The sequence below is a fragment of the Sorex araneus genome, chromosome 3, assembly GCF_027595985.1.
Source record: "Sorex araneus isolate mSorAra2 chromosome 3, mSorAra2.pri, whole genome shotgun sequence".
Lineage (NCBI taxonomy): Eukaryota > Metazoa > Chordata > Mammalia > Eulipotyphla > Soricidae > Sorex > Sorex araneus.
The window spans coordinates 510,281-534,113 of NC_073304.1; the positions used below are offsets into that span (position 1 = coordinate 510,281).

General features: G+C 71.8%; 1 protein-coding gene across 5 annotated transcripts; it reads right to left on the minus strand.

Moving 5' to 3' along the window:
* Positions 1-1,715: 1,715 nt before the first annotated feature.
* Positions 1,716-22,157, minus strand: KIF26A (kinesin family member 26A). 5 transcript variants are annotated; one of them, XM_055133514.1, is made up of 16 exons: positions 21,984-22,157; positions 20,351-20,578; positions 16,982-17,224; positions 12,348-12,508; positions 10,017-10,206; positions 8,398-8,598; positions 7,943-8,036; positions 7,593-7,855; positions 7,345-7,507; positions 7,108-7,270; positions 6,862-7,024; positions 4,327-6,784; positions 3,775-3,980; positions 3,655-3,675; positions 3,348-3,498; positions 1,716-2,436 (listed from the first exon to the last, which is right to left on the minus strand). In XM_055133514.1, the coding sequence occupies exons 1-16, from the start codon at positions 22,119-22,121 to the stop codon at positions 2,255-2,257; spliced, it is 5,025 nt and encodes a 1,674-aa protein (XP_054989489.1). In that variant the 5' UTR covers positions 22,122-22,157; the 3' UTR covers positions 1,716-2,254. The 5 variants fall into 5 exon arrangements, with proteins under 5 accessions (XP_054989489.1, XP_054989488.1, XP_054989491.1 ...); XM_055133513.1 differs by having other exon boundaries at positions 16,982-17,269; XM_055133516.1 differs by lacking the exons at positions 16,982-17,224; positions 20,351-20,578; positions 21,984-22,157 and adding an exon at positions 13,348-14,262.
* Between the last annotated feature and the right edge of the window lie 1,676 nt (positions 22,158-23,833).

Below are 23,833 nucleotides of genomic sequence, written 5' to 3' on the forward strand. Positions count from 1 at the left end.
CTGAGGGCTCCTGCCCCTGCTCCCCGCAGCCCCCTCCGGAGGGGAGACCCCCACCCCAGCGTCCCCACAGCCCGGCCATCCGCACCTGGGGGATAAGGCCCAGACCACGCGCCCCAGGCGGCCGGCGGGGGCTCCCCCCCATGCGTGAGCCCCCTGCCAGCGTCCCTGCCGGCCGAGCCCCACAAGGCCCCTCCTGAGTGACCGCTGCCCAGGAATAAGAGGGGGACGGACAGCCGATGGGGGCAGCCCGGAACGTTCCCCCCAAGCAGTGCTCCCTCCAGGGGTCTCAGGCACAGCGCGGCCCCCGCCGCCCTCGTCCTCACACACGCACCAGGCAGCGGGCACGAGGCTGGCAGCGCTCTCTTCTAGAGACGTGGCTGACCCGCAGCAAGGGCGCCTTGCCAAGGCCAAGGCCCAGGCACCACGGGGCTTGTCTGGGGCTCCCGGGGCAGGAAGGCACTGGGAGGGGGGACAGTGGAGTGGGGGGAGGCAGGGAGGGGGCCGGGCTGTCCACAGCGCAGGCTCCAGAGTGGGCTGAGATTCCCGCCTCTGCTGCCGACCCTCAGGAGCCCTGGGGCAGGGCAGTGGGTGCTGGGGGAGGCCTGAGTGTGGGCCTGGTGGCCGGCCTGGACCCTGCGCCTTTGGGCCCCACAGGAAGCCCCTCCCGAGCCCCGGGCCCCCTACCCCGCCTCAGCTTCCTGCGGAAGCGGTGGACAATGTCCACGCCAGGCCCTGGGCTTCCTGCTGGCGCGGCGCCCGCCCAGGCCTGGCCCGCAGGTGCCCCCACCAAAGAGGCGGCAGGGCTGCGGCCACCCCCCAGACCCGGACACTGGCCCCGAGGGCCTGGCGCCCAGCTCAGGGCAGTCAGGCTGGGGCGGCCGGGAAAGGGGCCCTGTGCAGTCTCCATCACGGGCACACTCGTGGGCACCTCCAGAGCCCCCAGCACCCTTGAGATGCCCCCAGCAGCACAGCCGCTCACGGGGCGAGGCTCTGCCTGATGACCGGGCCGCGGCACTTTGGGGCCTGAGCTGCTGGGACCCAGGCACCACCCACCGGGCCCCGCCCATGGCCCCAGCCCCGCCCATGGCCCCCCAGGCCCCTCCCACGGCCCCCAGGCTCCGCCCTCCAGCTCCCCCAACACCTCAGCTACCCCACCCATGTGCTCCAGTGCCGGACCAGCTGTGCTCCGACCACCCGTAGGGGCCCTGAGCCCGAGCCCTGACTCGGACAGCCCCCGGGTCCCTGCTGGGCACGGCTGGGCCTCGGGAGAGCCCTGGTCCTGGCTATGCCCCATGGCGGCTGGGGCAGGACAGGACACAGGTTGAGGACCTGCTGCTCGTGCTCAGACCCAGGGGGCCCTCCTGCCTCCCCCTCTCCCAGATGACCTGGCCCCAAGGGTCGGCCTCCGTAGCTGTGCCCTGAGTCCCCGGGGGGCAGCCTGGGAGGCTGGGGACCACTCAGCTTTGGGCAGAAGCAGGTTGGGGAGAAGCTGACGGCCCCCTGCAGGCATAAGGAACCCCAGGGGCCGTGGGAGCCGCCACTGCACTCACCCACCCTGCAGACAGGTTTCTGGGTAACGAGGACACAGAGGGAGCCTCGAGGCGGGGGCCGGGGGCAGAAACAGGGAGCCGGCAGTCCTGGCGGGGCAGCCCCCATCCGCTCAAGGCTGCGGCCGTCGGGGTACAGAGCTCCGGAGCCCCGGGAACAATGGATGAGTCTTTATTCACACACATGCCAGAGGCAGCGCACACGGGTCGCGTCCATAAAAAACCGTAAAAACATAAACCATTTGTTTATGTAAAAACATAAGACCCGCTGCAGAAACAGTAGAAAAATAGGCCCCGGCAGGACGAAGCCACGAGACCCGGCTCCTGTGGTCTGGGTGAGACCCACCCTGAGGTCTGTGCTCGGCTGGCCCAGGGGTTGCCCGGCACATCAGGTCAGTGGGCCCTGGGGACCCCCGAGTCCTGGCAATCTGGCCGGGGGGCATCCAAGACCCAGGAACTGCTAGAAAGGGGGATGACTGACTGCCCATAGACCAGCCAGACCCACACACAGGGTCCCCTCGGCCAGACTGGTGTGGGGACCCTCGGCCGGATCCACACCGGGGGTCCCTGTGGCGGAACCAGCGGGTCCAGTGCGCAGCGCCCAGTGCCGGGGACACATCCAGTCCGTAAAGGCACTTGCATGTCCTCAGCCCACCGGCTTCCTGTGGCTGCGCATCCGTCCCGCCCCCTGCTGTGCCCACTGCCGCTCAGACATCCACCTCCTGCGGCCCCGGGGCGGCAGCGGGGCTGGCCACGCTGATATCGAAGCAGGTGACCATCATGACGTGCGCCTTGCACAGGTTCACGCAGCGCTCCAGGGCCGCGGTGGCCCGCTCCAGGGCGGCCAGGTGCTCCGCCGACTCGCGCTCCAGCTCCGGGCCCACCTCGACTGGGGACACAGGAGCTGTCAGCACGGGGCCCGGGGCCTCTGCACCCCCACAGACAGGAGAATGTAAGGGAGGGGTGCTGGGGGCGGCAGTACGGGGGCTCTGGACCCCTCAGGGAACAAACACGCTGGAGGGGCTTGCCATTGACCAGGAAGGCTCCTGCTGACCAGGGGAAGGGACTCCCTGCTGACCAGGAAGGCTCCCGCTGACCAGGAAGGCTCCCCGCTGACCAGGGGAAGGGGCTCCCTGCTGACCAGGAAGGCTCCCGCTGACCAGGGGAAGGGACTCCCCGCTGACCAGGAAGGGACTCCCTGCTGACCAGGGGAAGGGACTCCCTACTGACCAGGAAGGCTCCCCGCTGACCAGGAAGGGACTCCCTGCTGACCAGGGGAAGGGACTCCCTACTGACCAGGAAGGCTCCCCGCTGACCAGGAAGGGACTCCCTGCTGACCAGGGGAAGGGACTCCCTACTGACCAGGAAGGCTCCCCGCTGACCAGGAAGGGACTCCCTGCTGACCAGGGGAAGGGACTCCCTACTGACCAGGAAGGCTCCCCGCTGACCAGGAAGGCTCCCGCTGACCAGGGGAAGGGACTCCCTGCTAACCAGGAAGGTTCCCCGCTGACCAGGAAGGCTCCCGCTGACCAGGGGAAGGGACTCCCTACTGACCAGGAAGGTTTCCCGCTGACCAGGAAGGTACTCCCTACTGACCAGGAAGGCTCCCCGCTGACCAGGGGAAGGGACTCCCTGCTGACCAGGGGAAGGGACTCCCTGCTGACCAGGAAGGTTTCCCGCTGACCAGGAAGGGACTCCCTACTGACCAGGAAGGCTCCCCGCTGACCAGGGGAAGGGACTCCCTGCTGACCAGGAAGGCTCCCGCTGACCGGAAGGGGCTGCCCGGCGGGCAGGACTCACACTGCTCCAGCCAGCGGCCGGGCTCCAGCATCAGCCGGCCCTGGGTCTCAGCCAGCTCCCCGCGGAGCAGTGTGTGCTTGGCCAGAACCTCCCGCAGCCTCTGCTGCCTGCGCTCCGCCAGCCGCAGCTTCACGCCTGCACACACCAGGCCCTGGTGGAGATGGGGTGGGCTCAGGCAGAGGGACCCCTGCTCCCCAGGGCTCCCAGGACCCCTCACGGGGCCAACGGGGGACCTGACCCGGCTGAGGGAGCCCCCGCCCCATCCGTCCAATAGGTGTGGCAAGACACACTCGGGGCTGGCTGCTACCTTCTCCACGTCCTGGGAGGGCTGTGGGCAGAAGGGAGGAATGCGGGTCAGCCGGCTGTCCCAGCAAGCTCCCCAGCCCTGCCCCCTGAGCCTCCCCAGCTCCCCAGCCCCAAACCCCACCTCGGCCGGGTCCTCCCTGGGGGGCGGCCGGAGCCGCTGCAGACGCTCCACGTCGTCGATCTCATACACCTTGATCTCAAAGGGCTCCTTCAGCACGCCGGCCAGCGGGGGCGGCAGGTCCACCCACTGCCCCGGGAGGCTGGGCTTGCGGCCCAGGGCAGAGGTGTCGGGCAGCGGGGTGGGAATCAGCCGGCGCCGCTGTGGCCCTGGAACGGGGGAGCAGGGCCAGGTGGCTTGTGCGGGAGCCCAGCCCCGGCAGGGTCCTGCGCTGAGGACTCTAGTGCAGGGCCAATAGCCAGCCCCGCTTCTCAGCAGCTTCCACGCCCACCGGCCACGCCCCTCCATCTAGCCACGCCCACCAACCCATCCTATATTCCCGTGCCACGCCCATGCCCCGTCCCCGCCCCCACAGCCCTAGGTCACTTGCCACGCCCACAAGCCGGGACTGTGGGACCCCTCCTCTGCGGGTGGTCCCCAGGACCCTCAGGCCTCTAGGTCCACGAGCCCCGCGGTACCCCCTGCCTCCCGCCCCCCGCCCCAAGGCACACCTACCCACAGCCCGCCTCTTGGGGGCCCGGAGGCTGCGCGCGCGCGAGCCCGGGGAGGCGGCGCCGCTGTCGCTCAGGGAGTCGGGCGCCGAGGACGCGCTGCCCGTGGCCTCGCTGTCGCGCACGACGCTCTCGTAGCCGCTGCTGGCGCCGCTCTGGTAGAAGAGCGCCGTGCGGCCCATGGCGGGCGGCAGCTCCCCGCTCAGCACGCTGCTCGTGTCGCTGCCGTGGCCGCTGCTGCAGCGCTGCGGCCGGCGCGGGGCCGTGACCGTGCTGTAGGGCGAGGGCAGGGCTGGGCCCGGCCGCTCCTCGCCCACCGTCACGCCGCTGTCGTTGCCGCTGTCCGAGTCGGCCGAGCCCCAGTGCGCGCCGCCACCGGCCGCCAGCTCGTGCACGCGGCTGTGGGCAGCCCGGAGCGCCTGCTTGGTGCCCATGATGGTGCCCCGGCCGGCCTTGGTCCCCACGCTGGGCGCTGAGCGGGGCGTCACCCGCGGGCTCTGCACGGGGCCCACGGGAGTCCTGGCTGCAGCGGGGGGCGGTGGCTTCACCGAGGTGGCTGGGGCCCGAGAGCCCGCTGTCCCCAGGCTGCGACCCTTGCCTGCACCAGCTGGGGGCTTGCAGACCCCCACAGCTTTGGCGGAGCTGCCCCTGAAGGCAGGCCCAGGCCCAGCAGTGGGGCTGGTGGGAGGCACCCCCAGCCTGGGCACTGCCCGAGCTGGCCTCGCAGCAGCCTCACGGGAGGCCTTGCCAGGCGCCGGCCCCTCACTCCGCTCCACACACCCCTGCACCGGGGCCCGGCCGGCTGCGTCCACCTTCCCAGGCCGGCCCTTGAGGCTGCTCGTGGCCCGGGGCCCGCAGTGCTCAGCCCAGGCACTGGCCCGCATCTCCTCTGCCCGTGGCAGGGCTGGCGTCGAGCTGCCCCTGGGCTCCAGGCTGGACTTGCGCACAGGGGGCGCTGGGGGCGCCGAGGCAGCAGGCCTGGGGGCCACACTCTTCTTACCACCCGCGGCCACCTTAGAGCCGCCTGGGCAGGCCGCTGCCTCGGCAGCCCTGCCAGGCACCGGGGCCGTGGTGACGCCCAAGGTGGTGGCGCCCCTCCGCAGGGGCGGGGGCTGGGCAGGCCCAAGGCCGCGGGATGCCCTGGCAGCCCCGTCCCCGCCTTCCACCAGCCTCCGGGCACTTGCCAGCACCGGGGCTGGGCTGGCTGGTGGCGCTGGGAGAGACCCGCACTCCTCCGCCCGGAGCAGCCAGGGGTCCTCGAAGGGGCCCCCGGGGCCGGGCGGGCTGGGGACGGCTGCGGAGCTGGTCCGGGCTTTCCGGGGAAGGCTGGAGTGGAGGGTGCGGGTGGACACCACCCCCCTGGGAGACGGGCTGGGGGGGTCCTGGCTGCTGTGAGCGGGGGAGGGCAGGGCCCCCTCCTCAGGACGAGAGCCGCGGACCAGGCCTGGGCTGTCCACTCTGGCCCGCTCGGAGGCCCGTGAGCAGCTGTCCTCCGGGGAGCCATCGGGGGTGGGGGTGTGCCGGGGGCCGGGCCCTGCAGGGGAGCTGGGACTAAGGGGGTCGGGGCTGACTCCGGCCTCCACCTCGCTGAGCCAGGAGCTGATGGAGGAGGTGTGGCTGCGGGCCGCGGCCCTCAAGGTGTAGGCGTCGAACTCGTCGTTGACGCTGCTGATGATGCTCACGGGCCGGGAGCCCGAGGCCAGGGCCTGCAGGGAGCAGTCGCTGCTGAAGCTGGCCAGGCTGGCCCGGCGCCCGGGGCCGCCCAGGGGCAGCTCCTCCACCACTGTGAACACCAGCTCGTCCTCGCCGTTCAGCACCACGGGCTGCTGCAGCGTCACCGTGGCTGTGAGCAGACTGTGCTCCGCGGGGTGGCCCCGGGCAGCCGGGCAGGGGCGGCCCACGGGCGGCACCCGCACCCCAGGCTCCTGCGGGGGCGACGGGGCTGGGTCGGGCAGCGGGCGCCTCTCCGTAGGCCCCGAGTCCTTGTCCCCCGCGGGGGGCTCGCACCTGGGGGCCCCGCGGGGCGTGCTGGGGCAGGCGGCCCGCGGGGAGCCCCCCGCCGCGGGTGCCGAGGGTCTCCGGCCCGCCAGGGCCCCGCCCGCGTCCCCGTGCATGCCCTGCAGCCGCTCCTGCAGCTCGGCGAAGGTGCCGCAGCGGAAGTGGTCGGCGTCGCGCGGGTCCTGCGAGGGCCGGCGGCGGCTCAGGGCCGGCACGATGGGCACGAAGTCGGGCGGGCCTTCGTTGTCCGTGAGCTCCCGGTCCGACAGCACCGTCCCCTCGGGCCCCACGTAGATGACCGTGTCGCAGGACTGCTCGCTGCTGGACGAGTAGTCGGGGTCCCCGGGCCCCTGGCGCCTGGGCTCCGGGGCCAGCGCGCGGGGCTGCAGCGGCCGCAGGGCGGGAGGGCGGCGCGCTCGGCCTTCCTCGCAGGAGCTGTCCCCGCCCGACGAGCTGGACGCGCACTGGGGGCGAGGGGCAGGTGAGGGGCGGGGCCGGCGCGGGGCGGGGCGCGAGGGCGGGCCGCGCAGGCAGCACCCACCTTGGCCTTCTTCCTGCGCAGTCGGTGGATGCGCGCGGCCAGCTGGACGGTGCCCAGGGTCTCTGCGTGCCAGGCGGGCGAATCCGACACGTGGGCGATCATGGTGGTGCGGCCACTGTGCGTGGCCAGGGACTCCCGCAGCAGCATGGTGAGCCGGTGCTCCCTGGGGGCCAGGAGGACCCCTCCTCTGAGCCGGTCGGCGGGGCTGACAGCTCCTCGCGCACCGGGCACCCCAAGGAACCTCACCTGTAGGGCACGTGCTTGGCTCCGCTGACCAGGGCTAGGATGACGCTGCCCAGGGCCGACAGGGACAGGCACAGAGGGCCCCCCGGACCCTCCCCGCCCCTGTCGGGCCCGCGCTCGAGGCTGCCCAGGTCGATGAGGTGCAGACGGCTGCGGCCCCCCAACACTGAAAGCAGAGAGCATGGGGCAGGTGGGTGCGGAGCCCCCCGTGCCCGCCCCCACCGCCATCCTGGCACCTACTCGCGCCCTTGCCGCACTTCTCCAGGCGGTACTGGTACACGTGCAGCGTGAAGAGCAGGTGTGCGGCCCCCGTGTCCTCCCGGCTGGCCCCGCGGGCGGCCAGTGCCGCGTCCAGGTAGGAGGCTGCCTGCTCGGCCGTGGGCGCCCGCAGCTCGCTCTGGGTCTGCAGCGGCGGGCAGAGCAGGGGGTGCCTGAGGGGCCGGCCAGGACACCCCCACCCCCCTCCCCGCCTCCCCGCGACAGCCCACCTGCGCCCCGCACACGGGGTCCTCCCGCAGGCACACGCCTGGGGACTGGGTGTCCTGGAGGCCGCCCGGGGCCACCTCGGCCAGCAGGTCCCGCAGGCTGGCATCGCGGCCACACACCTCCACGGCCGAGACGCGGATGGAGAAGCGGGTGCCCGTGCGCTCCCGGCGCTCCTCCAGCAGCCGGAAGAGCCAGGAGATGGCGCAGGGCACCACGCCCAGGCTCTGCGGGGAGCTGTCCTTCCCGATCATGGTGTGCGCCGTGCCTGCAGGCCCCCGCAGCGTCACCGCCCTGGGCACCCGCCCACTGCCCCGCCCCCACCGCCCAGACGCCTGGGGAGGCCCACACTTACCCAGGCTCCTGGGGCCGAAGGAGAAAATGCAGCCGTCAGCACCGCCCACCACACACTGCAGCACGTCGGCCACTGCGCCCGAGCACACCTCCGCCTGTGGGCAGCCCCCACTGCAGCCGGCGCACCTCGGGTCCCCAACCAGCCGGGGCCGGGGAACACAGGCAGGCAGGACCCCTCACATCACAGCCTGAGCCCACCCACCAGCAAGGCAGTGTACACACAAGCACACATGCAGCACCCACACACTCAGGCTAACACAGTACACACCCAGCACACACCCGCCACATACACGTACACACCCAACACAGGCATAGTCAGGCTCGCACACGCCACACACACATACACACCCAACACACACCCGCCACACATGTACACCATCTGGCGGGACACAGCCAGGCCGTCAGGGAGAGGCTCCTGGGGACATCGGCCAGGCTCCGGCTGGGATGGGGCCCCACCTGCTCGGAGTCCTGCGGGAACACGGCGTCGAAGGCAAACATCTTGGGCGCCGTGGCTGCAGAGGCCCGCCGGGGACCCGCTCTGCCTGGCAGCCCCGCGGCCGGGTCGTACAGGGTCACCTGCTTCCTCCGGGGGTCCACCTTCAGGAAAGACGTGGCCTCGGGCCCCTGTGCTGGCCAGACCCGAAGCAGAACCTTCACCTAGGGGACAGCAGGGGCCAGGTTGCATGGACACACCAAGGAGCACAGACGCCCCGGCACAGCCCAGGGAGCTCGGCGAGGCCAGGAACCCAGAACGCAGAGTCCTGACGGCAGGGCAGCACGGCGGGGAGACATGGGGGACACGGGAGGGGGGGCGAGGGAGGGGACACGGGAAAGAGGGGCGCAGGGGAGCACGTGCATGGGGCAGGGTGAGGACAGGGCAGGGATGGCAGCGCCAGTGGGTCCAGCAGCAGCAGCTCAGAGCCCAGCCTGGGGGAAGCCCGCCCTCGGCCCCCTCCGAGCCCAGGAGGCCCTCCTCGGCCCCCAGACAGACCTGCAGGGCGAGAGGGCGCCCGCCCCTTCCCTGCCGGCCTCGTTGGGCCCTTGCCAGACAGCCCAGCTGCATGGTGGGGGTGCAGAGGGGTCCAGCCTGAAGGGCGAGGACTGGCCCGGGCCAGGCTGGGTTCTGGGGGACACAGCTGGACACGGCGGCCAGCCAGGGTTCCGGAAGCCTCTACGCTGTCCCCCAAATCAGAGCATTCCCGCACACCCGTGTGGGCTCCTCACGCCCTCTGCCCTGGGCCGGGCAGCACTGGGCAGGCGCCCGCCGGGAAGGCCCGGCTCGGGTTTCCCGCTGCAGGAAAATCGAATCAGCAGCTCCCCTTCAGAGCCAATATTTTTCAGGGATTTAATTGTAAGTGGCAGATACATAACGTGGGCAAATTGGCCGGCCTGTCGCGTGCAGACGCCACCTCCTTCCGGGGCAGACGCACTCGCAGGCGGCCAGGCGGGGCCCCGGAGGGAGCAGAGCCCCCCAGCACCGGGCACCGTGGCTCCATTAGGCGGGAATCGATTCCTTTATTCCCCAACGACGTGAACGAAACTATTTCATTTCTAAGCGCCGCTGCCAGGTGGACGAAAATGTGCAGTTCCGGGTAATTTTGGGCAATTGTTTTCCAGCATGAACTCCCGGGCACGTGAGGAGGCAAATGGGTTCTCAGATTGGAGCGGGAGCACGCGGGAGCGGCCCAGCGGGGCCGTTGTCCTCAGCCGCAAGCCGAGGGGCCGGCTGCGGGCTCCCTGGGAGGGGGCTGGGGACGCCGTGTCCAGCTGCCTCTGTGCGCCTGAGGAGGGGCCGAGTGTGCACACAGCGGGGGCGCCGGGGCCCCAAGGCAGGCCCTGTCCGCCCAGACCTGAGCCTGGCGAGCAGCCTGGCCCGGACTGCAAGGGCCACACCTCGGGCGCCCTCACCAGACTTCGCACAAGCCGCAGTTCCAGTCAGGTGGGGGCTTCTGGCTGGGGGGCAGTGACACCCAGCAGTGCCCAGGGGGTCCGTCCAGGGGCCGGCCGCACCCAACCTCACGGCAAGGGCGGTCTGTGCCCGAGCCCCCCCACCCGCACCCCTGCTGCGGCCCTACCTTCCCGGCCAGGCCCGGGTTCTCCTTGGCCTTGGAGGCGGCTCTGAGCAAGCAGGGGGGCACGGGGGGCGGCCAGAGCTGCAGGACCCCACTGAAGTCCGTGGGGTAGGCGGGGGTGCTCCGGGGGGCGGGGGCCGGCGGCGGGGCCGGCTTCTTACGCTTGGAGGCCAGGCTGAGCTTCTGGGCGGCCCTGCGGGGAGACGGGTGCTCGGTGCCTCCCCACCCTGCGTCCTGGCTGCCCTGCCAGCGCGGGCTGGGCGAGGGCCGGGCCACCCTCTGGCCCCCGCCTGCCGCGGCCACTGCATGACAGCGCGAGGCTGTTCCCCACCGCCCACGGCGGGCTCACGCTCGGGCCGAGCAGGGAGAGACGGCGGCCAGAGGCAGGGCCGGGCCGGGGCCGAGCGCCACCCCACACACAGGGGAACCCCGAGACGAGCAGGGGCAGAGACCGTAGCAGTGCCCCAGGGAACTGCGCCCACGTGTTCGCCCCATGAACACACAGGCACAAAGGCACACATGGGCATGCTGTGCACACAGAGTCAACACACTCATAAGGCACACTCAGGAGCCCACGACACACACATCCACACAGACACACACACACACATGCACACCCCCACACTCCATCACACACACACCCCCACCCCCAATCACACACACACTCACACATATGCACACCCCAACCCCCAATCACACACATACATGCACACACTCAAACCCCAATTACACACACATACACACTCATACACAGGCACACCCCCACACCCCCAGTGACACATACCTACACACTCATGCACCTACACCCCCAATCACACACACATATGCACACACCCATACCCCAATCACACACACTCACACATATACACACAACCCCAATCACACACACTCACACACAGGCACACACCCACACCCCCAATCACACATGCCCACACACTCACACACCCCCAATCACACACCCCCACACTCACACAACCACATACACACTCACACACACAGACCCCCCCACACCCAGAGGCAGGGCCCACACTTTCACACATACATACACATTCACATGTATACACGTGCACAGTGGCACACTCACATATGTGTACACATGCACACTTATGCACACTTGTACACAAGCACATGCACACGTGAACACACACACCTGGTCCTCCTGCTCAACATGGGGGCCTGCCCCCCCCCGGGCCCCCCCCAGACCAGGCCTGGCCACAGAACCTGAGCTGGAGCCAGGTGACGGGGCGGGGCTGGTCTCGTGCCAGGACCCTCCCCTCTCGCCGCTCCGCCTAATAGAACTTCTCTTTTAGGAGGCCCGGGGGACGGCTTCCACCTGCGGAGCAGCTCCAGGAAAATCAAAGTAATCTACAGCCTCACCGGGCCCTGCTCTGCCCCCCCGCCCCTGCCGCCCCTGCCAGAGGTGGCGCGGGAGCCTTGGTCCCTGAGCCCCGCAGAGCCGCCCGGAGCTGGGCTGCTAAGGCACCCCTGAGCTGGTGCCCTGAGCCCCCCAGAGCCGGGGTCCCTGACCCAACCTGGGTCCCCAAGCTGGGCCCCCTGACCCGGGTACCCTGAGCCCCCCAGAGCTGGATACCTGAGCCGGGTGCCCTGAGCCCCCAAGCTGCAGTCCCTGACCCAGGGTGCCCTGGGCCCCCCAAAGCCAGGCCTGAGTCACCGCAGGAGCTGAGAGGCTGAGTGGGCTTCTGGCCTGTCCCCAGCAGGCCTAGCCGGGCCAGGCCCACCTCTAGATAGCTCGGAGCCTGCACGCATGAGCCCAGCCTGGCCCCCGGAGCCCCCGAACCCTGTCCTCCTGGGACACTGAGGGAGGGAGACGCCGGGACAGCTGCGGTGTCCAGTCCTGACTGGCCGGGGTGGCCAGGGCACCAGGTCTCGTCCCTGCAAGCCTGACAGTGCTCCTCTGGGTGCCAGACCCTGTGGGTGCTGGGGTGCAGGGCACACGAGCAGTGGGTGACACGGGAAAGAGCACAACTCTGCACCCCACCTGGGAACCTCACGCTCTCCCATGGCCCCGAGGGAGGACACCCAGAGGCACTAAAGGACAGCCAACCCCTGCGCAGCCCCCAGCGTCCACCCAGGGGCAGCCCCGGGCTCTGTGCCGCTCCTGCAGCTTCGACGTGCCTCGGACACCCCCAGGGGTCAGGCTGAGCTGGGGCTGCGTGGGCCTCAGTCCCGGGGGCACAGAGCCACGTGTGGGTCGCTGGGCCTCGCCTCCAGCCTGGCCCGGGCCTGACTGGCCTCTGCCCCTGGACATGGGGTGCTGGGAGGGGGGACGGGGCGACAGGCCCGGCGGGTGTCTGCCACGGCCCCCGCACATACCTGATGAAGAAGGACGTGCCGGCTGCGGAGCCCGAGGCAGGGCTGACCAGGGCCGCCGTGCAGGCCCCTCCGCGACCCCACATCTCCGACCCTCGGTCAGGGCGCGCCGTGGGGTCCCGAACCGTGTCCGCCACTGCCACCGCAGCCACGGCTGCCTCCGCCTGCGGGAAGGAGGGGCTGTGAGGGCGGCCGGGCGGGGCGGGGCCTGCCTGCGTCTCGGGGGGCAGGGACTGTGCGGGGCCCCGGGAGAGAGGACAGGGGACCCCGGGGCCTCCCCCCGTGGTGGCTCGCCAGCCTGACCGGCCAGTGTGCTAAGTGTGACGTCCCTCGCCGGAGACGCGGCTCTGGCAGCGCCAACCACGCAGCTAAAATGAGTTCCAAGCCGAGACAGCCCGCAACGGAGCGCAGTGGGTCAGACGCGCCCGGCTGAGTGCGAGGCCCGGGGCACTGTGCAGGGCCGCCAGGACAGGGAGCACTGTCCTCCCCAGCTGCTTCCATTCGGCCCGTGCGGCCAGCCTCCTCACCGCCGGGGACGCCGAGGCCAGGAGGGGGCGGCGCCGCTGCCCAGCTTGGGCCCCTGACCCCAGGCCCCTGAGCCCAGCCTTGTCTGCAGGGACAACGCCACACTCGACCGCCCGCCACAGTGCGCTGCCCCGGCACCAGCCCCTCCTGCCGCGCCCGGTGCCCGCCCCAGGCCACCAGCCTCGGGAGCCTCAGAGGATGCCCACAGCCTGCCGCTCGACTCCGTGGCCGCACGCACAGGCTCTCCAGGAGCCCGGCACAGGACACGCCACAGGGAAGGCCCCGACCTGAGCACTGGACCACGAGCAGCTCGTTCCCCGGGCGGGCAGCGAGACCCGGCACCCGCGCCCCGGCCGCCTTGCCCCGCGTGCCGCCCGCCAACCCCAGCTGAGCCCCTCAGGCACCGGGGCCAGCTCCAGGCCCAGGCGGCGGGTCCCGCGGGGGCCGCACTGACCTGCGTCCGGCATCCCGCACACACCTGAGCTCCGCCGTCTCACGGCTGCCAAGACGCGGCTGCGGCCATCGGGACAGCCTCGGCCACCTCCTGCCACAAGCGGAACCCGGGCATGCCAAGAGCACCGCCTGGAGGGGTGGGGGGGAGGGCTGGCGGGGAGACCACGACACAGGGGCAGAGACACGGGGCGGGCGAGCGGGCCGGACAGAGAAGGTGACGGAGGAGCCGGAGCAGCGACAAGGGGGAGGCGGAGAGAGAGAGTGAGGCCGCACCCCAGCCTGGCGGCCGCTTCCCACACAAGCGCACATGAGGCCAAGCCACGAGCGCCGCGGGGTGGTCTGCGTTCGGGCGGGGAGGGGAGGGCCAGGGCTGGGGGCGCCCCCACGTCACAGAGGCAAGGCTCCACCCACCTCACCGTCCAGCCACATCCCAGCACAGGAGGGTCCACCAGGGCCCCGTGCCAGGCTCACGGGGACAGCAGGAGAAGGTCCTCCAGGCGGGTACCATCTCCTCCAGGAAGCCCTCCATGCTCCCCTCCCAGCCCCCAGGACAAGCCAGGAACCCTGAGCCTCCTCTGGGACCCTCCCCCGACTCCATCCCAGCTACCACCTCTGGGGTCAAGGGCCGCTTCCTCAGCCCCTGGCCGGACACCCCCATGTGGGGTCAGGGCCACGGCTGCTCCAGGCCTTGGCCTCGCTCTAGAACTGGGGGCGGCCGGCCCGTGTCCAGCGTGTTCACAGGCTCTGAGGGGGTCCGGCACATGCCCATGACCCACGGGCAGCTCCTCTGGGGGCCGGTCAGTGCCCGGAGGGAAGCCCTGACCTGAGCTTCTCTTCCTGGCTCTGCTCAGGCCACGCCACAGCCTCAGCCCCGCCCACGGGGCCATGGGGCCACCGGACAGGCACGGGGCACGTAGGGGTCACCAGCTCTGCCCCCCGACCTGCGCCCCCACTCCCTCCGCCCTCAGGGACGCGCCGACCCGGGGCCTCGGGCTACTCCCCACCCCACAGCAGGCAGCTCCTCTGCACCTGCTGAGCCCCCCAGAGGGGAAAGGAGATGCACCCAGCAGGCGGGACCACCCCCAGACCCCGACCCCAGACCCTCACCCCAGACCCTGACCCCCAGACCCTCACCCCAGACCCTGACCCCCAGACCCCGACCCCCAGACCCTGACCCCCGACCCTCACCCCCAGACCCCAACCCCCAGACCCTGACCCCAGACCCTGACCCCCGACCCTCACCCCCAGACCCTGACCCCCAGACCCCGACCCCAGACCCTCACCCCCAGACCCCAACCCCCAGACCCTCACCCCCGACCCTCACCCCCAGACCCTGACCCCCAGACCCCGACCCCAGACCCTGACCCCCGACCCTGACCCCAGGCCCTCACCCCCAGACCCTGACCCCAAGACCCTGACCCCAGACCCTCACCCCCAGACCCTCACCCCCAGACCCTGACCCCAGACCCTGACCCCAGACCCTCACCGCCCAGACCCTGACCCCCCAGACCCTCACCGCCCAGACCCTGACCCCCCAGACCCTCACTGCAAGACCCTCACCCCCCAGACCTTCACCCAGACCCTCACCCAGACCTTCATCCACCCAGACCCTCACCCACTACAGACCCTCACCCACTACAGACCCTCACCCACTCAGACCCTCACCCACTACAAACCCTCACCCACTCAGACCCCCACCCACTACAGACCCTCACCCACTCAGACCCTCACCCACTCAGGCTCTCACCCAGAGCCTCACTCACCCAGACCCTCACCCAGTGCAGATGTCAACCCACCCAGACCCTGATTCAGTGCGGACCCTCACCCCCTACAGACCCTCACCAACCCCAAAAATGCTGATGGCCAGGGTGGCCTCCGAAGAACAAGGCCGGGGGCAGAACGTGTCTGGGGGCATACGGTCAAGGTGGCACTGTAGCCCTGTGCCCCCTCGGGTGTGGTCCCAGTGGCGTCCCTGTGGCCTGTGGCTGGAGACCCGCAGCTCTGAGAGTGCACAGGCAGAGACCCCCATGGTGGCCGGGACCACCTGGCCTAGGCCTCCATCAGCCACCTCCAGACACAGGGGCCTCATAGCACACCTGGGTCTCACAGCACACCTGGGGCCTCACAGCACACCTGGGGCCTCACACACCTGGGTCTCACACACCTGGGTCTCACACACGTGGGGCCTCACAGCACACCTGGGGCCTCACAGCACACCTGGGTCTCACACACCTGGGCCTCACACACCTGGGGCCTCACAGCACACCTGGGTCTCACACACCTGGGCCTCACACACCTGGGTCTCACACACCTGGGTCTCACACACCTGGGTCTCACACACGTGGGGCCTCACAGCACACCTGGGGCCTCACAGCACACCTGGGTCTCGCACACCTGGGTCTCACACACCTGGGCCTCACACACCTGGGGCCTCACAGCACACCTGGGTCTCACACACCTGGGCCTCACACACCTGGGTCTCACACACCTGGGCCTCACACACCTGGGGCCTCACAGCACACCTGGGTCTCACACACCTGGGCCTCACACACCTGGGTCTCACACACCTGGGGCCTCACACACCTGGGGCCTCACACACCTGGGTCTCACACACCTGGGGCCTCACAGCACACCTGGGGTCTCACACACCTGGGTCTCACAGCACACCTGGGGTCTCACACACCTGGGTCTCACAGCACACGTGGGTCTCACAGCACACCTGGGTCTCACACACCTGGGGCCTCACAGCACACCTGGGGTCTCACACACCTGGGGCCTCACAGCACACCTGGGGTCTCACACACCTGGGGCCTCACAGCACACCTGGGGTCTCACACACCCGGGGCCTCACACACCTGGGGCCTCACACACCTGGGGCCTCACAGCACACCTGGGGTCTCACACACCTGGGGCCTCACACACCTGGGGCCTCACAGCACACCTGGGGTCTCACACACCTGGGGCCTCACAGCACACCTGGGGCCTCACACACCTGGGGCCTCACACACCTGGGGCCTCACAGCACACCTGGGGTCTCACACACCTGGGGCCTCACAGCACACCTGGGTCTCACAGCACACCTGGGCCTCACAGCACACCTGGGTCTCACACACCCGGGGCCTCACAGCACACATGGGGCCTCACACACCCAGGGCCTCACAGCACACCTGGGGCCTCACACATCCGGGGCCTCACAGCACACCTGGGGCCTCACACACCTGGGGCCTCACACACCCGGGACCTCACACCCGGGCCCCCTGCAGGCAGCGCTGTGTGGACCCCCCTCGGGTGTCCCCGCTGTCTGTGGCTCTGCCCCGCCCAGCACCAGTTCCTCACGCGCACCCTCAGGCTGAGGCAGAGAAGCCCCCCGGTGACCCCCGGCCCCCGGGACTGCCATCTGCTCCCCAAACCCACACACGCCTCGGCCCCACCACCCGCCGCTGCGGGCCCTGGTCTCCTGCCCTCCTGCCCCGACTCGGGGTCCCGCTGGCCCGAGGAGTGGGCAGGGGCCCCGCTGTGGCCCTCAGGAATGGCTTCCCGGAGCGGCCCGGCGGAGCCCAAGGTCCCCGAGCTGGCCCATGGGCAGGGGGTCCCGGGGCTCAGGGAGAGGGCGAGACGCAGACGGGGCCCAGCGGGGGTCGGCCCGCGCCCGTACTCACCAGGCAGGCCCTGGCCGGGCCGGGCAGGCCCCGCAGGCAGGGGGCCGCCTGGAAGGTGACGGTGCTCAGGGCGCCGCCCAGGCCCGCGGGCACCACCGACACCTGCAGGCTGTGCCCCGGCGGCCAGGCCAGGCCCCGGCTCCACTCGGGCGCAGCGGGCTCCTGGAGTGGGTGCAGGCGCGAGCCGCAGGGCGGGCAGTGCTCGGCGTCCGGGTGGCAGGCGGGCGGCGGCAGGCAGGGCGTCTGCAGGGCAGGGGACAGCGGGTCAGCCAGCTCCCGCCCTCGGCCCTGCGCGGGGACGAAGGTCTCCTGTCAGGGTAATGTCGGGGGCTGGGCCGCCCTGGCAGGGGGGTCTTCCGGGAGGCGGGGAGGGAGGACAGCCCCCAGGCCCACCCCACCCCCTGCCACAGGGGCCCGCAGGTGCGGGTGGGGCTTTCTCCAGCCTCTGAAGCTCACCCCCACGCCTCACCCCTGCAGGAATTCCCCAGCCTGCAGCTGGGCCTGTGCAGCGGGAGGGGCTGCGGCCGGCCAGCGGCAGGAAGCCGGGCCTGAACCCATCCAGGCCCCACGGCAGGAGGCAGGAGGAAGCAGGGCCTGAGCCAGCACCGGGGCCTGCAGACCCCCATCGTGCAGCCCCCCACCCCTGCTCGGGGCTCCAGGCTCTGGGGTTCTGGGCTGGCGCCTCCCCAGGCTCTCGGCCACCCTGCCAGCCCTGCGCTGGTGACCCCGGGCCGAGATCTGCTCTCCGGCTCTCACGCCCAGCCGGCCCGGGGCTGCCGACAGGCTGGGCATCTCCTGAGTGCCCGAGGCCCTGGGCAGCCCTGGGCAGCACCAGCACGGCGTCTGGGTCTGGCCCATCGCACGCCTGGGGTCTGGGCTGCCGTGACAAAGGACGGACAGTCCCCTCGCCATCTGCTCCGGCCCTGCCCTAAGCCCCCCAGTCCTGCGAGGTTTCTGGCCCCCGGGGGAGCCCGCCCGCCTCGCACCGGCCTGTCCTTCCAGCCGCGGGCGTCCTCTGTCCACACCTGGACTCGCACAGGGTCCCTGCGGGCCACGACCTTCGGCCTCGCCCTCCTTCCCGCCACCAACACAGGCGCCGTGACTGGCCGCAGCCCTGGCTCCCGGCCATGACAGTCCAGGAAGGCCCCGGGGTGGACGCACCCCTGCACCAGCTGCTTGACCGTGTAGCCCAGGCCCCAGGGAGCCGTGCCGGGTGCCGCCAGCTGCGCTGCCGCACACTGGCTCATTGAGGCCGTCAATGGTGCCCTGTCCCCGCAGGCGACCCCTGGCAGGGACCACCTTCTGCTGTGGAGGGGAAGCCACGCTCAGACACGGGCTCAGGCCACAGCAGGGCAGTGGGGGCCCCTGGGGGCCTCAAGAGCGAGCTCGGACACGCCATGGGCGCCAGCAAGCCAGGAGAGGGGCCCTCGAACACCAGAGCCTGGGGCGCTGGGGGCACCCTGTGGACAGCTCGGACCCCCGCTCCTGGGTACCCCAGTCACAAAACACGGTCTAACACCCTCAGCCCATGTGTTGTCCACACTTGGGGAAACTGAGGCACGCACAGGGCGGCACTGCGCCTTGGTGAGGGGTCTGGCCTGCCCACCAGACCTGTGTGCACCCCGCGGGTAGTCAGCTGAGCGGAGACCGGGGGTCAGCAGTGTGGGGGCGCCACCCTCTCTCCTCAGCGCTTCCGGAGCGTCCAGGCATGACCCCGCTTCCGGCAGTGACTGGGACCCGGCCAGAGCGGCTCGGAAGGCTGCAGAGCGTTCAGAGCTGCTGGGGTCCCGCAGGCTGGGTTGGAGGGTCCGCACGCCCGCCCGCACGGACCGGAAAACACCGTGGCCCTTAGCTGCACGCAGCCCCCCACCCGTGCCACACGGCTGGCAGCACGTGGGGTGCCCGCTGGCCCTCCCATCCCTCACCCCACAGCCTCAACCCTGCTGGACCCAGAGCGCAGGGACCACCCAGAGAGGGGGGTGGCCCAGGCTCCTGCCCCCAGACTCCCGAGCACCCCGAGCATCCAGGGAACCCCGCAGACGGGGCGCTCCTTCCCAGGTGAGCTGCTGCCCGCCTCCTGCCCGTGGGAGGTGCAAGGGGCTGGGGCTGGGCCAGGGAACTGGGCGGGAGGCAGGACCCCTCCCTGGAGGGCCAGGCTAAGGGGCCGGCCCCAGGACTGCAGGACTGTGGTTACGGGGGTCCCAGCCCCGTGAGGAGGGTCCCAGAGCTCAGTGCTGGGACCTCAGGCCAGGCCCAGCACCAGCCAGGGTGAGGCTGCGACCTCCAGAAGGGTCTCGGGGGACAGGAGGGCCATGGGGGTCTGGGGGCAGCGGGCCGGGGCTGTGGTCAGACTGCAGGTGCAGGTGAGGTCCCGAGGGGCCCCTCGCGCTCTCTGGGGCTCAGACCAGCCTGAGGAAACGAGCCCCAGACTCAGCCTCCCCCGAGGGCCCCCCAGGACCCTCCTCCCAGAGCCCAGGGCCCACAGAGGCGGTGCCCTCCCCAGCTGGCCTGAGGGTGGAGCGGGGACCCCACCCAGCCTGGGGGGCACACTGAGGACAGTGCAGCGGGGAGGGCAGGCTCTGGGACCCCCTCCCCCCACAGCACCCCATGTGACAGGGAGGAGCCGGGGGAGGGGCCGAGCGCACACAAAGCCAGGCTGGGTGGCAGGAAGGGCGAGGGTGGGGCAGGGTGTGCGTGTGCAGAGGAAGAGATGGGAGCACCCCAAGGCGAGAACCGAAGACGCCCGCCCAAGCACCAGGCCGGCTCAGCCGCGGCTTCCCACCCCCTCCGGCCTCAGTTTCCCCGTGGGAAGGACACTCCGGGGCCTCTGCAGGCTTTCCCCAGACCAAGCCCTTGGGGCCGGCTGTCACCCTATGGCCACGGAGAGGGGCTGGCAGTGCCCACGCGCTGCCCACCCGCCGCACTGCACAGTCCTGCAGGGGCCGGGACACTCGGTCAGGCTGGCCCTGGTGGCCGGCCCAGTCCCCACTTCCAGGCGCATTGTTCCCGGGAACAATGGTCCGGCTCCTCCCAGCCCCGGCTAGAGGGGCGCCCTGCCTCTCTGGGGGGCTGGGCGCCAAGAGGCGCCCCCACGCCCCTTCCAGATCCCAAGCGAGCCCGAGCCGGGGGGGGGGCTGGCCACGGCAGGGGGACCGCTCCTGACCGGCCTGTCCTCCTGCGGGGTCTGCCCCGTCGGCCCACACTCCCCGCCCACTCTCCTGTCCTGGCCGGGGGAGGGGGCGGACTGACCCAACGCCCCGTGCGACAGGGAAACTGAGGCCCGGGAAGGGGGGACGGGCCGGCCGGCAGCGCCCCTGGACACCGCCCCCCTCGCTCCTGCCGTGGCCTCGGCCAGCCAGAGCCACTTACCCGGAGGGGCGTCCCGGGCCCGCTGACCAGCCTCCACGCCTGGCGCTTGAGCTCGCCCAGCTTCGTGTGGCAGTGGCGGCACCAGCCCCCGCCGCCGGCCGCGTGCGCCTCCCCGGCGGCCTCCCCGGCACCCTCGGGCGCGGGGCGGCTCCCGCGCGGGGCGGGCTCGGGCCGGGCGGCCGGCCTGTTGCACGGTGACAGCTCCCGGGCCTGGGCCCCCTCGGCCACCTGCAGGGGTGCGAGCGGAGGGGCGGTGAGTCGCGCCCCGCGCCCCCGGCGCCCACTCCGCACCTCGGCGCGCCCCGGCCGCTCAACAAAGTTACAGGCGCGGGGCGCGGACGAGTCCCCCGCGCTGCCTCCGTCCCGGGGGTCCGGCGGGCGCCCCCGGGAGCATCTTCGGGCCTCGCGCCCCCCGCGCGTACCGAGGGTGGCGCCGCGCACCGGGGGACCCCGCGGCTGCCCATGACGGGGCGTCCGGCGCGGCCGCGGGATCCGGCCCCGGCGCCCCCCGGCCGGCCGCTCCGAAGTTGGCGCGCGCGTGCGGGGCGGGACTCGGGGAGCACGTCCCGAAGGGGCGGGGGCGACCCCAACCTGGGAGGCGAGTCCCCGCCCCGGGGCCACGCGCGCGCATGCGCCCGCCGCGCCGCCGGGACCCCGACCCCCTCGACGCGCGGGGAAAGTGCTGGCGCGGGACGGGCGGGGGCGCGGCCAGCCCACGGGGTCCGCGAGCCGCGCGCGCCTGCGCACGAGCCGGCGCGCGGGGGGGCCGCGGGGCGCGACCTGTTGTCGGCCGGCCCGGCAGATGGGAACTCGGCGCCGGAATTAATTGCCTGTTTGTCACCGGCTGGGAGGTCGCCCCCTCCTCCGGCGACCAGTTGCTCCCGCGCGCGCCGGCTCCGCGCACCCGGGCCCGGCCGCTCCCCGCGCCGCTCCCCGACTCCCCGGGACGCGCGCGCCCCCTGCTGGCCGCCGCCGCCCGCCGCCCCGCGTCCCGAGCGCCGCCCGGGCAGGGTCCACCCGCGGCGCCGGTGCCGGGCTGGGTCCCCGCGCTCGCTCATCCCCCAGCTCCTGGGCTCCTCTCCGCGGCCCTCCTGCGCCCCCCAGCCCCCTCCGCGCCGCGCCGCCCGCAGAGGGGCGCGCTCTCGGCTCCCTGCAGTGGAATAAAGTGGGTCGGGGGCCGCGCGCACCGGGACCACCCCGCCACCCCTCTCCACGGAGCGCGGAGCTCGCCCCCTGTCGTGTCTCAGAGCATCCTCTGAAAGGAAGAGGGGCGCCAGTCCCCGGGGGCCTGGGGACCCCGAGACAATACGGCGCCGTGCCCCACACGCACACTGCCCTCCAGCCCCCGGCGCCCTGCCACTGCTGCGTGCCACGCACGCCCCGAGGCGCGGCCCTGCCCTGCACACTCCCCGCGGGCGCCCTCAGGAGCACCGACTTCGGAGTCCGGGTGTCCCGCGCCAGCCGGCCACGCCCGCAACTTGGGCTCCGGCCGGGGCCGCGCGCCCGCGGCCCCGCACCGCGCGGGATCCGCGATCGCCCGACCCCCGCGCGGCCCCGGACGCCGCGCGAAGGCGCGGGAGGCGGGCGGCGCAAGTGCGCGAAGTGGCGCGCGGCGGGACGGGTCCCGGGCTACCTTGGCTCGCCGCCGCAGGAGGTGGCTGGTGAAGCCCAGGATGATGTCCGAGTCCAGGCAGAGCGCCCCCATCTCCAGCAGGCTGGGCGCCTTGCGGGGCGCGCCGCGAGCGGCCTCGGGCGGCCCGGGCAGCGCCATGGACAGCGCGGGGCGCGGCCCCAGCTCCGGCGCCGCCGCCCGGCCCGCGCGCTCCCCGGCCGCGCGCCCGCCGCGCCCCGCACCGGGCCGCTCCCGCCCAGCCCCGGCCCCGCCGCCCGCGCGCGCTCCGCCCGCCGGCCCGCGCCGACAGCGCCCCTGCAGCCCCGGCGGCGAGCCGGAGCCCCCAACGCCCGTGCCGCTGGCGGGGGCGCCCCGAAACCCCGGCGGGCCGAGGCGCGGGGCGGCGTTGCCCCGCCGCATCCTGCACTGTGTCCCCGGAACTCTGCGCTTGGGACCCCCGGTCGGCCTCGGATCTAAGGGTCCCTGCCCAGGGGTTCGACAGAGTCCCCCTGTCTCGTGGCCTCACCCATGCACCCCCAAGGCCTCCGGGGCGCCGGCCGGACACTCAGGGCGGAGTCCTAAGGCCGCCAGCCCGTCTTTGTCCTGGGCTGGAACCCCTGTGGGCAGGAGAGGTAAAAGCGGAACCCCATTTCCCACCGCACCCCCATCCCTCTGCTCTGGCCTGTGGGGGAGGGGGTCCTGCCTGTCAAATTGGGCGCTGGGGGCACTGCCAAGACCGAAGGCTGGGGGTGGGGGGGACTGAGCCTGCCTGCAGGTCAGGGGGCTGCCCTGGCTCTGCTCTGGGGTCCCCCAGAGGTCACAGCCACCACCTAAAGCACCACCTTAGAGCCTGGGTAGGGGTGCAGCTCCCCCCCCCCGGCCTGCCCCCACAGCAGCCCCCAGGCCATGGTGCCTCCCCCAGAGACCACCTGCCCCCCCCTCCTGCCGCCCCTCCCCCCGCCTGGCGGGCTGATGAGAGACATCATGGTTTTTAACATTTAATTTACAGGCGGTCGCTGCCGGCAGAGTGTCCCCAGGGAAATCTAAGCCAAGGAGCGCCCGGCCCACCAGATTCCCGGGCTCGGCCTCCGCTCCGCCTGACAGGCCATCCTGCAGGGAGGCAGAGCGCACCCCACAGGGCACCCAAAAAGTGGGCAGCCGCCTGGCACTGAGATGGGGGCCTGGAGCCGTCGGAAAGGGCCCCACCCCTGTCTGGGAGGGCAGCGCCCAGGGGCCCGGGCACCCCTAAAGTCCTTCTGTGCACTTTACCCCGCGGGATTTCCTTGCAGGGGGTGATGGCGGGGTTGGGCTGTACCCAGCTCCACACTCTGCCCGGTGCTGGGGGTCCGCGTGGACCCCCTCGGCTGCAGCACCACCAGGAAACCCCCTGGGGCACACGCTCAGGTGCCTCCTCGGCTTCCATGCTTGAGGGAGGGACTCACCAGAGGCCCCCGGGAGGGTGGTGACCGGTGCTGCTCAGTGGGGGGCCATTGTCCGGGCCTGGCCAATGGGGGTGCTGACCCCTCCCTATCCCCCTCCCCCCTGCAGGCTGCAGGCCCTGGGCTGGCCGCTCATTCCCTCACTCCCCGAGACCAGAGCCCCCAGCACCTCTCCCCACAGACAGGGAGCGGGCAGGGGCCGCTCAGGCCTGACCCCCAACCCCCTGAGCCCATGGGCAGGACAGCAGAGCCCCGGCTCTGGGGAGGGGGTCTCCTGCAAGGGGGCAGCTCAGCGAGGCCACTGTCACTTGAGGCCAGCAGATGGCGCCATGGTCACAGTCTGATCTCGACCACCGGCTGGGTTTTCCGCTTGTGCTGACCAAACTGGACGAGGCCCTTTGGGAGCACCACTCTCCGTGCTCCATGGGGGAA